General features: G+C 39.0%; 1 protein-coding gene across 2 annotated transcripts in view; it reads left to right on the forward strand.

The window, feature by feature from the left end:
- The first annotated feature begins 2,094 nt into the window (after nucleotides 1–2,094).
- rcbtb2 (regulator of chromosome condensation (RCC1) and BTB (POZ) domain containing protein 2) overlaps nucleotides 2,095–15,283 on the forward strand; it is a 36,308-nt gene continuing 23,119 nt past the window's right edge. For both annotated transcript variants that reach the window (XM_039660111.2, XM_039660112.2), the window contains exons 1-4: nucleotides 2,095–2,261; nucleotides 3,854–3,985; nucleotides 8,694–8,844; nucleotides 10,101–10,267. In XM_039660111.2, coding sequence (XP_039516045.2) covers nucleotides 3,860–3,985; nucleotides 8,694–8,844; nucleotides 10,101–10,267 — 444 coding nt within the window. In that variant the 5' untranslated portion in view covers nucleotides 2,095–2,261; nucleotides 3,854–3,859. The remainder of the gene's footprint in view (nucleotides 2,262–3,853; nucleotides 3,986–8,693; nucleotides 8,845–10,100; nucleotides 10,268–15,283) is intronic.

A 15,283-nucleotide genomic window follows, 5' to 3' on the forward strand; every position in this document is an offset into this window, starting at 1 on the left:
GGCAGTTCAGCAGTTCAGGGAGGTGCCGGCAGTTCAGCGGGTCTGGGAGGTGCCAGCACTTCAGGGAGGTGCCGGCAGTTCAGCAGGTCAGGGAGATGCCAGCAGTTCAGCAGGTCAGGGTACCGGCAGTTCAGCAGGTCAGGGAGGTGCCGGCAGTTCAGCAGGTCAGGGAGGTGCCGGCAGTTCAGCAGGTCAGGGAGGTGCCGGCAGTTCAGCAGGTCAGGGAGATGCCAGCAGTTCAGCAGGTCAGGGAGGTGCCGGCAGTTCAGCGGGTCTGGGAGGTGCCAGCACTTCAGGGAGGTGCCGGCAGTTCAGCAGGTCAGGGAGATGCCAGCAGTTCAGCAGGTCAGGGTACCGGCAGTTCAGCAGGTCAGGGAGGAGCCGGCAGTTCAGCGGGTCTGGGAGGTGCCGGCAGTTCAGCAGTTCAGGGAGGAGCCGGCAGTTCAGCAGGTCAGCGACTTGCCGGCAGTTCAGCAGGTCAGGGAGATGCCAGCAGTTCAGCAGTTCAGGGAGGAGCCGGCAGTTCAGCAGGTCAGGGAGATGCCAGCAGTTCAGCAGGTCAGGGAGGAACCGGCAGTTCAGCAGGTCAGGGAGGTGCCGGCAGTTCAGCAGGTCAGGGAGGAGCCGGCAGTTCAGCAGGTCAGGGAGGTGCCGACAGTTCAGCAGGTCAGGGTACCGGCAGTTCAGCAGGTCAGGGAGGTGCTGGCAGTTCAGCAGGTCAGGGAGGTGCCGGCAGTTCAGCAGTTCAGGAAGGAGCCGGCAGTTCAGCAGGTCAGGGAGGTGCCGGCAGTTCAGCAGGTCAGGGAGGTGCCGGCAGTTCAGCGGGTCAGGGAGGTGCCGGCAGTTCAGCAGTTCAGGGAGATGCCAGCAGTTCAGCAGGTCAGGGAGATGCCAGCAGTTCAGCAGGTCAGGGAGGTGCCGGCAGTTCAGGGAGGTGCCGGCAGTTCAGCAGGTCAGGGAGATGCCAGCAGTTCAGCAGGTCAGGGTACCGGCAGTTCAGCAGGTCAGGGAGGAGCCGGCAGTTCAGCGGGTCTGGGAGGTGCCGGCAGTTCAGCAGTTCAGGGAGGAGCCGGCAGTTCAGCAGGTCAGGGAGGTGCCGACAGTTCAGCAGGTCAGGGACATGCCAGCAGTTCAGCAGTTCAGGGAGGAGCCGGCAGTTCAGCAGGTCAGGGAGATGCCAGCAGTTCAGCAGGTCAGGGAGGAGCCGGCAGTTCAGCAGGTCAGGGAGGTGCCGGCAGTTCAGCAGGTCAGGGTACTGGCAGTTGAGCGGGTCAGGGAGAAGCCGGCAGTTCAGCCGGTCTGGGAGGTGGCAGCAGTTCAGGGAGGAGCCGGCAGTTCAGCAGGTCAGGGAGGTACCAGCAGTTCAGTGGGTCAGGGAGGAGCCGGCAGTTCAGCGAGTCAGGGAGGCACCAGCAGTTCAGCGGTTCAGGGATGTACCGGCAGTTCAGCAGGTCTTCCTTGTAGGCCTGAGAAGAGATTTCCACGACGCATGAGCGAGAACTGAACTGAAGTAGTTGTAGGAGATCACAATTCTCGCGCATGCGTCGTGGAAATCTCTTGAACTCTCGTCTCAGGCCTACAAGGAAGAAAAGGAATAGTAGAATAAAGTCTTTATTTTTGTTTGTTTTTTTCGCACAAAAAGTATTCGCATCGCTGGATAAACCTATAGTTGAGCCACAGGAGTCACATGGAATATTTAAACATTTTCTTCAATGACTTTCTGGGCTGTCAAGTTTCAATAGGAGCATATGTAGCAATGATCCAGCTCTCAAATTTAATCAAAAATATCTTCATTTGTGTTCCGAAGATGAACGAAGGTCTTACGGGGTTGGTACAGCATGGGGGTGAGTAATTAATGACTTAGTAATTTTCATTTTTGGGTGAACTATCCCCTATCCCCTAACATATTTACCTTCTTCACTCAAGTTTATTTTTTTTTGCTAGATTGGACTTTTCATTAAAATTTTCAGTCGTTATACTTTCACTTAAGTATAATGTTTGAGTAGTATTTTTTGAACCCATTCCCATGCCATTTTACCTGTAGTTGCCATAGTAATTTGCTTGTAACGGAAGTTTGGCTCAAATCCAGATTACATATGATGACACACACACACACCACGCACAGCTAGCACAGAAGAAGACTGCACACATCCACAGCTATGCTCTCCTCTCTCCTAGCCATGCAAAACTGACCGCTTCTCCACGCCTACATCACCCATTGACACCAGGAATGAAGACTTTGGAGTTTATATTAAGACAAGGTAAGCAGTTAGAGAGTTTTACATTTAAAACCTTGCTGTGAGATGGATTGACACTTCCATGACGTCAACCTATCTATCTGTCTCTCCAGCCGGCTAACATCAGCTAGCAGCTTAACCCGTTCAAACACCTCTAAATATGTTATAACAACGGCTATTCAGCTGCAGACAGTGCATTTGGCATATAATCTTGAAGCTTAAACCGGATTATGGATTGTTTTTTATCTCTGTAAACAAAGGAGGTGTTATAAATATGTTAGCTTGTTAGCTAACAACCGAGTAACACGCGTTTATTTGCAAACACTCATATAACTTACTTTCTAATCTTGACAAAGTGTTTGATAACAGCTTGTGTAGAAGTTGTTGTTTGGTAACGTTATTTGTTCAGCATTGTCTTTTTTTTAATCTATGTCAGGTAAAATAACCTGTCTCAGAGCTAACGTTACTGAAGTAAAATGTTACATATTTAACTATGTTGCTTTATTATTTAATTTCAAATGCAAAGTTAGTTCATGTTCATGGGTTTCCCCTTACAATGAAGTGCTTTTCTGGGGCCATGCTACTTATTTTCAGGCACACCATAGCTCTACCTTTCTTCATATTGATAAACACAGTAGTAAACACCTATTGGTTGTCTTTCTTACAATGAAAATTACATGCCACTCTCCACTGTATCTTAAAGCAGGGCTTTTCATTCTTTCAAATGGCTGTCATGGACCCCCAAAATATGATCATTTGTGTTCAAGGGGCCCCCATCCTAAAATTTAAAAGACTTACATTTTTATGACCCAATTAATATTATGAAAAATGTATATTATGTGTAAATGAAAATTATTCACTTTTGTACCGCACTCTTGTACTCCTATATTATTTATTGTAAATAATACATTTTAATCAGATGTATTCAATTATTATTTATAGAATTAATTTATTTATTTTAGTCACTAAGTTTAAACTTTTTTATTTATTTGTTTTTTTTTTTCATTTTTGCTCTGCATTTTTTAATTGTATTCAATTAAATGACATTTTATTTATTTATAGTTTTTAATTTTTTTGTTGAAATCAAATTGTATTCATATTAATTTATTTTAATCAAATATATTAATTTATTATTTATTGTAACCAAGTTATATTTATTTAAATATTTTTTACTTGTTTATTTTAATAATGATTTATTTTAATTTAATAATTTTGTAATTAAATTGTGTATTTGTTTACTAAATTTTTTGACAGTTAAATGCATTTTTTAGTTAGTTTTATTATTATTATTTATCATTTTTTTAGCTAATTTTTATTTTATATTTATTGCATCTCATTTATGAGGTTTCCTAAACTTTATATATATAAAATGTCACCCATCTTTTCCATGGACCCTCTTACACTCCCTTATGCCCCCAGTCTAACTAAAAGCCCTGTCTTAAAGAATACCATGACTCTGTGTGCTTAAAAGAAATAGCGTCTATTTATATTTACATGTATTGCAGATATCCAACATGTGAGTCAAAAATGCTACAAACATTCCTAAAAATGCTGTCTAGTTAGGCAGGCAACTATTTGCTTGAGCTGCAACTGATGCTTTCTGTGTTTCACCACAGAGTAGTATGCTGGACGTGGGAAAGTGGCCGGTGTTCGCCCTCCTGCCCCCTGAGGAGCTGCGGCTCGTCCGTCAAGCCTGTGTGTTCGGTAGCGCTGCCAACGAGGCCATCTACGTGACCGTCAATGATGAGGTACAGTGATGCTGAAAGCCTTTAATGGACAGATCAAGCATTAATGAGGACAGATCCTCGCTGTTCATTAGGTTGGGTGGAGCTCGTGCTCCGTCACACTCACACACATCAGGATGCTTCAGTAAGACGAGAAGTTCTGTGAATGGTTTTCCTCATTTTTTTAATTTAGAGTAAATAAATAACAGTGTGTTTCTTAATGAAAATATCATACTTAAAGATTTAGAGCCATGCTGTTTATTGGCAGGGGTCGACATTAACTCTTATCCGGGACAAAATGGCATTTGAAAGAAAATTTTACTTCACCGAACTGATTACAAAAATAACTAGGGAATCTCCAAATCACTAAAATCTGATTTTATTACATTTAGTGTAAGTAGCGATCAATAGTGCACAATAATGTATAATGTACTGACTGGTTAAAAGGATTCAACAGTATTTTCAATTTTGATATTTTTAGGTCATACCGTTCTTGTCTGTCAGTCATATAATGGAGGTCTATGGTCACCACCTCAAAGAGCATGCGCAGAGAAGTCCAAATTAAACATGATTTAATGTTTCGTAAATGAAGTACACATTGATGGACTAAGACACGAAACGAGCGGTTTGTGTGAGAAAACAGCCAGAAAGCACCGGAAGTGATTTCTCGCGCGTGTACGTAACGTCACTCATTGTTTACACAGATATTTCAGAAGTGTTTCCCCTCACTGTGAAGATCTAAACATATTTAGAAATACAGTAAAATTGCAATGTAAGACGATTTCGATATTTCAACAAACAACATTGAATTTGTTTTTGTAACCGCGCGAGAGATAACTTCCGGCGCTTTCCGGCGCTTGCGCAGACTGCTATTCTCAGACCTCTTGGACATGGCTGTGGTTACAAGAGGTAAAAACGATATAAATACTGTTCGTTTTCTCACACAAACTGCTCGTTTCGTGTCTTAGGCCATCAATGTGTACTTACATTTACGAGTCATTAAATCATGTTTAATCTGGACTTCTCTGTGCATGCTCTTTGAGGTGGTGACCATAGACCTCCATTATATGACTGATAGACACCAACGGTTTGACCTAAAAATATAAAACTTGAAAATATTGAAAAAAATTGAAAAAATGTATTTCAAAGTGAACTGTCCCTTTAACATATTGCGGTACATATTCAGATATTATGAGTTTTTATATATAATACCGTATGTTTCAGTTAAGCAACATCACACGAACAAGAGTGCTTTTTTCCTGAATACTATCACGATTGAAAACTTGCCACTGATGGGAACACTTTACCTGAAGGGGTGTGCATAAGACTAACATGACACCTTCATAACCATGACATGACATATGTCTTGAATATGAAGTAGGGTTTATGCATGTTTATGACAACTGTCATTAAGTGTCTTTCGCTCAATAATGACGTTTTGAATGTAAATATGACATTGTTTAAGATGTCTTTGTCAAGTTAAACTGTCATGTGGTTGGCTTTGACATTGGCTGTCATGAGGCCATTATAACTGTGTCATGAATATTGTTCGTGACCTCAACTACAGTGGTACTAATTGAATTTGTCATTAAAACGTTATAATGGCTTCATGACAGCCAATGTCAAACCCAACCACCTGACAGTTTAATGTAATGTTAACCAATAAAGCTAGGTGGTTTCTTAAGTATGAAAATTAATCTGCCATGTCATGTTTATGACAGGTTGTGTTGTCTTATTAGTAATGCTGACAGGTTATGATGTATTGGTTTATGTCAAGGTGTCATAACAAAGACATCTGAAACAATGTCATATTTGCATTAAAAATGTCAAAACTGAGCAAAAGACACTTAATGATAGTTGTCACAAACATGCATAAAACTTTATATTAATAACACATGTCATGTCATGGTTATGAAGGTGCCATGTCAGTCTTATGCACACCCCATTCAAGTAAAGTGTTACCGCACTGGTTTCACACGACAATTCAATAAACAAATAGTTCATGTTAAGTCACTTGCATTTTAGACGCAATATTGTCTGTTTTTGTTCTGTTTTAACAGCGAAAATATTTCCAAACAAAGAATAACAGCTCATCTCACACTCACAGCAACACTCAGTGTTTTGAACGAATCGGTCGAGTCAAAGATTCAATGACTCATTCATGGAGCACGTCCAGATTACATTCATTTATTAATTTACAGTTTAGACAGTATATATTGAATTTTATTGGCCATAACATTTTTGAATTGGTTCATTCAAGTGCGTCAGGGTGAGTAGAAATCGAGTCCAGAGCAAAGAAAAAAGTTTTGAGCCATGCTCAGAAAGAGACAAAGCCAGAGTGATCTTGGGCTGCTGTTAAGCAGATAGAACGAGGCTATATTTAGGCCTGTAATACTAACACAAGCCTTGTTTGCCTCCTGAGAGGAGCTTTGGTGCACACCCTGAGCCTGGACACTTCCTTTTTTAGCTGTTTTGCTTTTAGCTTTTGACAGATATTCAAATAGAAAACAAAATATAACATGGAGAACACTTAATGTACCATTAACCTTTACAACAAAGGTTTAGTCATTAAAACAAGTTTCTTTCGCATCGCATGTTGTTTCAACACAATAGCAGGGGTCAAGCGCTATAGTGACAACACTTTAAGAATGCTGTGTAAACAGGATTGAGCTACTCTCAGAGCTGTAAAAAAATTATGTTTGGAAGACACTTAAGTGACAAACTAGCGCTAAAAAAATGCATGGACAAATATCTGGGAGTTTTAATGGATTCTAAGTTGTCATTTAAATCACATGGAAAGGGATTCAAATTAAATTTAGCTTTATCTCACATCCGACACATCCGCCATCAAATGTCCACAGGCAGCAAAAATGATGTACTCTCTGATCTTCTCGCACATCACTTACTGTTGACTCATTTGGTCACAAGCTAATGTTACATCTTTGAAATCTCTTCCGTCACTTTTCAAACCAACTGTTAAAATTCTAGATAAGAAAACATGTATTTCTCATCATTGTCCAATAATACTAAAATATAGATTACTCGGCTGGGAAAACATGGTCAACATGTCTTCTCTATAAAATGATGCATGGTTTATCATCCCCTCCTCTCCACCAGTTTTGGCGTTTTTCCACTGCCGGTTCGTTTCGGCTTGCTTCTCTTTTCCACTGCTGGTACGACTCAGCTCAGCACGGCACGGCTCAGTACTGCTTTAAAGTGGGTGGGATTATAGACTGATCGATAACAGTGGTGGCTGTTACTGGCTATTTAAATCTATCTGGTTTGGTTTCTCGTGTCGATGTCTCTTGGTCGCAAATACAATGACGCTGGGACTGACCAATCAGTGATCTGCATTGTTTCACATCACATTTTAGTACCAGTACGGTACGCTTGGAACCTCAACAGCATTTACAGCGAGCCGAAGCGAGCAGTACCGTACCGTACCATGCAGTGGAAAAGCGCCATTTGACTCCACAAGAAAAAGTACATATTGTCCCTTTAACGCCCAAAAACAAAGCATGAAAATTAAGTCGTCCCAAGCCCGTCAGACCCCCGCTCATCTTCGGAACACAGTTTAAGATATTTTAGATTTAGTCCGAGAGTTTTCTGTCCCATACAAGACATCATTAAAGTAGTCCATTTGACATCAGTGGGTTATTACAATGTTTTGAAGCATCGGAAATACATTTTGGTCCAAAAATAACAAAAACTCCGACTTTATTCATTTTTTGCTCAGCCATATTTATTTGAACCCGAATTCACGGACGCACCAGACACGTCAGCAGCGTCACTAAACGCGGATCCACAACAGAACCGGAAGACAATACAATGCTGAATAAAGTCGTAGTTTTTGTTATTTTCGGACCAAAATGTATTTTCGATACATAGTTGTGTAGAGAGCGCATGCTAGAAGGATTTCATCCAGTCAGAGGAAGTAGAACTTTAGAGCGCCCCCATCTGTGTTTTTATGGGATTGCGCTCTCTCGCTAATTTGCCCTGTTTAGTAGAGCCCGACCGATAAAGGATTTTGAAGGCCGATAGCGATACAAATATTTTTTGGTTTTAAAATCCGATATGCCGATATATCGGCCGATTATTTTTTTTTATTTTTTTCAGAAAGGCACAACATAACATTAACAGATTTTCCTAACATTAGTTATTTGTAGTTATTTATGAGTTTTAACCAAAATAATATGATAATGCATTTTAAAAAGAAACTTTCTAAAAGCTTTATGGTTAGCTAGTCTATGATGAACCATAATTTAGCAATGGATTACGTCATACTGCAAATTGTAAAACATACATTTTCAATATAACTGGCCATTGAAACTTCCGCCGGCCACAAGTTTTGTCATGCTTATTTGAGTTACAGTAAGAGAACTGATGGGGATGTTCTTTTAATTGTTATTAAAGCAATGTATGTATCGTGACCAACTCAACGAGTGTTGCCAACAGGAACGGTGTAGAGTGCCCTCTGGTGGACAAACTACACAACACTCATGAGATGGTTCAAGCGTGTTTCGTCCATTTTTATTTTATTTTTGAAATATGAATTTATCGGCCATTATAACTGCCGATCCCGATAGTTTGGAAAATGCCTAATATCGGCCGATAATATCAGTCTGCCGATATATCGGTCTGGCTCTACTGTTTAGTATATCTGGCACATTGTCCATAATGAAGTATAAGTAAACTCATGCGAGAACTCTTGTGTTTGTGTGTCGGCCCGCAGGTGTTTGCACTTGGGACAAACTGCAGTGGCTGTCTGGGCCTCGGGGACACGCAGAGCTCCATTGAGCCCAGGCGGATCGACATCTTGTGTGGGAAGAAAATTGTCTCTTTGAGCTACGGCACAGGCCCACACGTGGTCATCGCCACTGCAGGTTTGACGAATCTTTTCAACATGGAACAATGGCACTGATTTGAGATTTTGTTGTACCAAATATGTTTGGTTGCTGGATGGTGAAATTATAAATCCTACCATGGTAAAAACGTTTACTTGATTATGCCGAGGTGGCCTCATGACCTTCTAACGCTTCCAAAGCATGAAACATAATTCATATTCATAGCCTATAACAACATAATAGCAGCCTAATATTCAGTAATAATAAGTGTTGGGGAAAGTTTCTTTTAATAAACCTTTCACAACAAAAATAAAATGAATAAGCCTCAGGCTGAAGGAAATGCAAATTCTGGATCACAAAAGAATTAAGAATTCAATATCAAGGGAACAAATCAACAATAATTATTTTATCTTAACTGTGCAGCCCGTTAAAATATGGTCATATATTGTCATCATGTATACGCTGGAGTCTTGTCCATAATTATATTTATTTACACTAGTTTGTAAATGTATATACACAGACCTTGGGGAAGTGGGTGTGGTTCTGATTTTGGAAATGATCATAAGCAAAACAGAAAAACATGGTGAGCTGGTGGGTAATGAAGTGTAATGGCTACATCATAGTTCAATTATTATTCATTCTTAAATAATAATTATTAGTATTTATGCAATTTTGTTGTTGTAGTGTCAAATTTCTATTGAAATGAATTCACTATCTGAAGTTGAATCTTCTATCTAGTGTTTATGGTTTTCAGTCTTGAGATTACATTACAGGATTTCATGGGAGATGTGTTCAACAATCAAACGTGATTTGGCTGACTTAACTATCAGATTTGCCTTTTGAAAGTGTGCGTCTCTGAGGTCTGTGTTCATCTGTTTAATATAATTATGGTAACAATGCTAAGACTGCCTTTCACTCAAAAATACACAACAGTATGGTTGGTAAAAATTGGTCACATGACGTCCAACGTCATTTCGTGCCTAATATTTTGTGGTGAGACTCTCGAGAGATATTCTTAATAAACACAACATCTTTATGTGTTTGGTGGTGACTTAATGTGAGAAATATTCTACATGTCGCAACGTGGAGTTTTGGAGAACAAAGTTTTTATATCTGATCAACATCAAATTTTTCACTGAGATTAAAGTGAGTCTTTATTTAAATCACGTCAGATGTTCAAGTTCAGTCGTATTTTTGACAATTTATAGATGGTGTATGTGTATCCACTTATAATTTCTAAGGACTTGAGCCGGTGATTTATCCTCAGATCTGAATCTTGTCCTCTGTGTCTGTAGATGGAGAAGTTTACGCCTGGGGTCACAATGGCTACAGTCAGCTGGGCAACGGCACCACCAACCACGGCCTGACACCTGCCCTGGTTTCCACCAACCTCATCAGCAAGAGAGTGACGGAGGTGGCCTGCGGCTCCCACCACACCATAGCCCTCACCACCGAGGGAGAGGTAAGATAGAGATCTTATCAAGCAAAAATGAGGAAATGGATCTTAAGGCAGATAAGTGGGGGATTTTTAAAAACAAACACCCGCTGATCAAAGCGATTTTACACAAGAGAAGGAAAAAAATGGCCATTTTTATAATACCTAGCATATTAGGGCTGCACGATATTAGCTCTATTTTTATTGAATCTGCATAGAAAATAATCAAAGGATTACAATCATGGGTAAATACAATAGAACAAGGATACGAATGAATTAAGCAGTGCTTTATGTTTTTCAGGTAAGTCATCAGCATTCAAGTACAGAAAATAAATAATCATATGTAAAATAAAACCGCATAGTCTTCAGCGTATACATTAAATACAATTAATCTTTGTTAAAGCTGCAAAACTGATTTTCTCTTTGCATTTTGCTGTTTGACTAACATCTTAGGCTGCTGTCACTTTAAGGCCGAATGCACGGATCCAATATAACGATAGGCATCCGTTGTCTTTCTCAAGAAAGTTTATGACTGAGTTTATGAGGAGGATACTCATCGGGAATTTGCATGAATGTGTCCGTTCAAGCACAAATAGACATGGAAGAGAACAGAATTAGGTGTTCGCGTGAGGCATGCGAGGTCCGAACTGACTTCTTTATTTTAAACCGCTCGATTGGTTTAAAATAGCTTGAATGTTTAAACTGCCAGTGCAAATGATGAACTTACTCTCTATGATGGTTAAAGTCGACCATATGGATCAATATAATTCCCATACTTGACATCGCACATCCTACGATGTAACTGTCATTGATGAACACATCGCGATATCAATGCTTAAACAAACGATATATCATGCAGCCCTATCATGCTGTTTTTATTACAACTGCTATGTTATTATCGTTATATTGAATATTCCTTTATACAACAATTTTGGTGTTAATACTATAATTGGTGTCTAAATACTATAATCCCCTTGTGAGGGACCCCTTCCTAATTTATAAAGGCAGCTGTATATTTTAATGGGTAAAGAAGGCCCATGTTTACTATGTGTGAACAATATTAAGTGGTATTATAAAGATAATGTCACGCTTGGCTCCAGTAGAGAGCAAAGTAGATGCAAGGATCTAATTGCAAGCAGTATTTAATTGCACAAAGAAGATCACAAAGGATCATTTCAGCATATTAAGACTAGAGCCAGACCGATATATCGGCCGATATTAAGCAAACTACCGTTATCGGCAGTTATAATGGCCGATAAATGAATATTTCAACAATAAAATTAAAACGGACGAAACACGCTTGAACCATGTCATGAGTGTTGGAGTTGTATAGTTTGTCCACCAGAGGGCACTCTACATGGTTCCTGTTGGCAACACTCGTTGAGTTGGTCACGAAACATACATTGCTTGAATAACAATTAAAAGAACATCCCCATCAGTTCTCTTAACTCAAATAAGCATGACAAAAAATAAATAAATAAATAAAATATCGGCCGATATATCGGAATGTCGGATTTTAAAACCCAAAAATATTTCGGTATCGGTATCGGCCTTCAAAATACTGTACAATCAGTGCGTAAAACAAAGGACTATATATATACACAACACTGGGTAATGAACTAAACTAGACACTAGTGATGAACTGATCGGTAACTATAGATACAAATGAGAGCTACTAGAAACTCAGGAAACGGGAAATAAACAGGAGTCTAGAAATCCGATATAACAGGGACCGAAAATCTTCAACGTAATAGTCTCTAAACAGAAATAATCATTGGAAAATGAACTTTTTTAGGGCTGTGAAACGATTAATCGCGATTAATCGCATCCAAAATAAAAGTTTGTGTTTACATAATATATGTGTGTGCACTGTGTATAATTATTTTATATATACTGTATATGAAACGCACACGTGCTTGTATAAATTGAAAAAAATATTTTCATGTATATACACACAAAATAATTATACACAGTGCACCCACATATATTATGTAAACACAAACTTTTATTTTGGATGCGATTAATCGCGATACTTTTTTATTTTCTGTTTGAACAGAGATATCAAATTCAGGAAAATGTGTTAAACTAAAATTAGCTTCACATTAATTTGAGAATCCCAAAAATATTGTAAATAGTTTTGTACTGACCACCAGTACTGGGATGTTTCACTGTTTGTGAATGACTGAAGTGAACAGACATCAACAATGCAAAGCCTCAGTTCTGTTAAGGCCAATTGGCACTGCACCTACAGAAGGCGTTTGTCGGATCAGTGTGTTACCCCTGTCGTCGCCAGTGTTGGGAGTAACGCATTACAAAAGTAATACATTAAAGTAACATATTACTTTTTGCTGTAACGCAGTAGTGTAAGGCATTACTAATCAATTTTCAGTAATATTTTACTCGTTACATGTTCAGTGAGGCTTGTATTACAGTTGTATTACAGTGTATTGTCTGCTTTTACTTCTTAAAGGCAACAGACTATGTAAAAGTTTTAAAGCAGTCTTTTAGTGCCAGTTCAGAGCGGTCGCGTCTGTAACATTGTTTTTTCCTCATAAATGCGAACACGAAAACTAAAATAAAATGAATATTTTAAGTTCTATGAAGACTGGAGAGCCAACCCTTCCTCATCCGATTTGCGCAGTGTAATTAACAGAATTACAAAAAATATATTTTGCCTCCTATTTTTTTCATTTCCCTAATATTAAAAATAAAACATAGACTGATATTTGTCTAATGTCTGGAGTCCTTTGAGGAAGTAGCCTATATACGTTTCAATACATGTATTTTCGGAGAATTTTTATTTCAAGTTTTGACTGCAAATGTCATGTCCATAATGCTCCTAAGTAGTTTTGTGGTGTAGGTCTACGTATTTTATAATGTTAACTTCAAATAATACTAATAGCCTAATTTAAAGATAAGGCAGCATTGGATCTGGACGGTAAGGAGAATAACGCTGGAGTTGGAAGAGGTGTGTCGCGATTCTGTTCGTGGATCTGAGTCGTGTGGCGAATCGCGATTACGGTTTCATATTGCATATCGTTACAGCCCCAAAGTTTTTCTACTTAGTTATTTTGGTGAAAGTAACTCAAAAGTAATACATGAGTAATGTAACGCATTACAATTCTGTGACAGTAATATTGTAAGGTAATGAATTACTTTTAAATAACAGTAACAAGTAATACCTAATGTATTACAGTTTGAAAGTAACTTGCACAACACTGGTCGTCGGCATCTGTTGGAGCTTGTTTTTGCAGATTGAACATCTGTGCTTGTCGGGTCTTGGAAAGTCTGAGAAGTGACGTACTGCAGTCTCAATTCAATTCAATTCAATTCAAACAACTTTATTTATCCCCATAGGGCAATTCAGTTTTAGCCTTCCAGTCATTTTAAACAAGACAAGACAACAATCAATCGAACATTCAGAAACACTGTCAGTGATGTTGCTTAATACAAGGACAGAGCAGGGACCCAAGTTCAAGAAAATAAATACATAAATAGATAATAATAATGATAAATAATTAAATACATACATGGTATATGATTCACGGCACATGACTAGTTGCCACTGCCAGCATTATTTAAAAGCCCGATGACCGAAGGAATAAAAGAATTAGCATATCTGTTAGTTTTCCTTGGGGGAGCGAGGTAGCGCCGACCTGAGGGCATTAGACAGAATTCCTGACTAAGGACGTGGTCAGGATGACTCAATACTTGTCTAGCCTTCTGAAGCACCCGTTTTTTTCCAGAGGGAGCTCAGGTCTGTCAGCTGAACTCCAATAATCTTGGAGCAGATTTTAACAATGCTGGTGAGGCTATTCTTGTCTCTCACAGACAATCCATGAAACCAACATATAAAAGAAAATGTTAGAAGATTTTCAATGAATGAATAATAAAAGATACATAAGATCCTCTGAGACACATTAAAAGAATTTAACTTCCGCAATAAGTGGATTCTTTGTTGTCCCCGCTTAGTGATTGATTCTGTGTTTTTGTCAAACTTTAAGTTGGAGTCAAACATGGTTCCTAAATACTTAAACGTCTCTACAGTTTCAACATTTTCTCCATGTATGATGCTGGCTTCTGGGTTAAAACGATTCTTCCTAAAATCAATCAGTCTGGTGATTTGTGTGCAGTGTGAACTTTTTTTCTCTTCAGTTTTTTAATATAATGTGAAAAAGTTAGTAAGAAATATATTTTGCTTCAGTATCTAACTTTAGAAATAGGCAACTCTCGGATTGAATACTTCATAGAGAAATGAAAATTACAGTAAATTGGTGAGTAAACTTGTCTGCACTCATCTAATGTTCGTGCATTTCCAAAGAAGCATTTTCCCTTGGAGAGACAGGTATGGAAAAATTCCCAACAAAATCTTGGATGCTGTTCTTGAAAATTACTAGCTGGAAAAAAAAAAAAGCATTAAAGGATTAGTTCACTTTTGAAAAAACTTTTGCTGATAATTTCCTCACCCCCATGTCATCCAAGATGTCCATGTCTTTCTTTCCTCAGTCGAAAAGAAATTAAGGTTTATGATGAAAACATTCCAGGATTTTTCTCCTTATAATGGACTTTAATGGGAACCAGGTCCAACCGAGGTCCAAACGACAGTTAATAACAGTTACAGATGCAGCTTTAAATGTCTTTAAACGACACCAAACGATGAATAAGGGTCTTATCATGCGAAACGATCGGTTATTTCAAAGCTTATTCCAAAAATGTAACTTTTCTAAGGACAAATGCTAGCCTTGTAATATATTATGAGGCACGTTTGCAACGTCACGTAATACGTAATTACGTTCAAAAGGTCACGGGCGACGTAGCCGGAAGTACAGAATCAAAATCGTCCGACATCGTTGTTTTACCTTTTAATTCCTTTTTTGTAAACGGCGTTTGAGTTAGTTTTCACGTTCAACCTATGCGTTCAACTTGTAAACACTCTGACTCTGTACTTTCGGCTACGTCGCCCGTGACCTTTTGAACGTAATTACGTAATACGTGACATAGCAAACGCGCCTCACAGAATGGAGAAAGGCTAGCATTTGTACT

The sequence above is a fragment of the Pimephales promelas genome, chromosome 16, assembly GCF_988280905.1.
Source record: "Pimephales promelas chromosome 16, fPimPro1.hap1.1, whole genome shotgun sequence".
Taxonomy (NCBI): domain Eukaryota; kingdom Metazoa; phylum Chordata; class Actinopteri; order Cypriniformes; family Leuciscidae; genus Pimephales; species Pimephales promelas.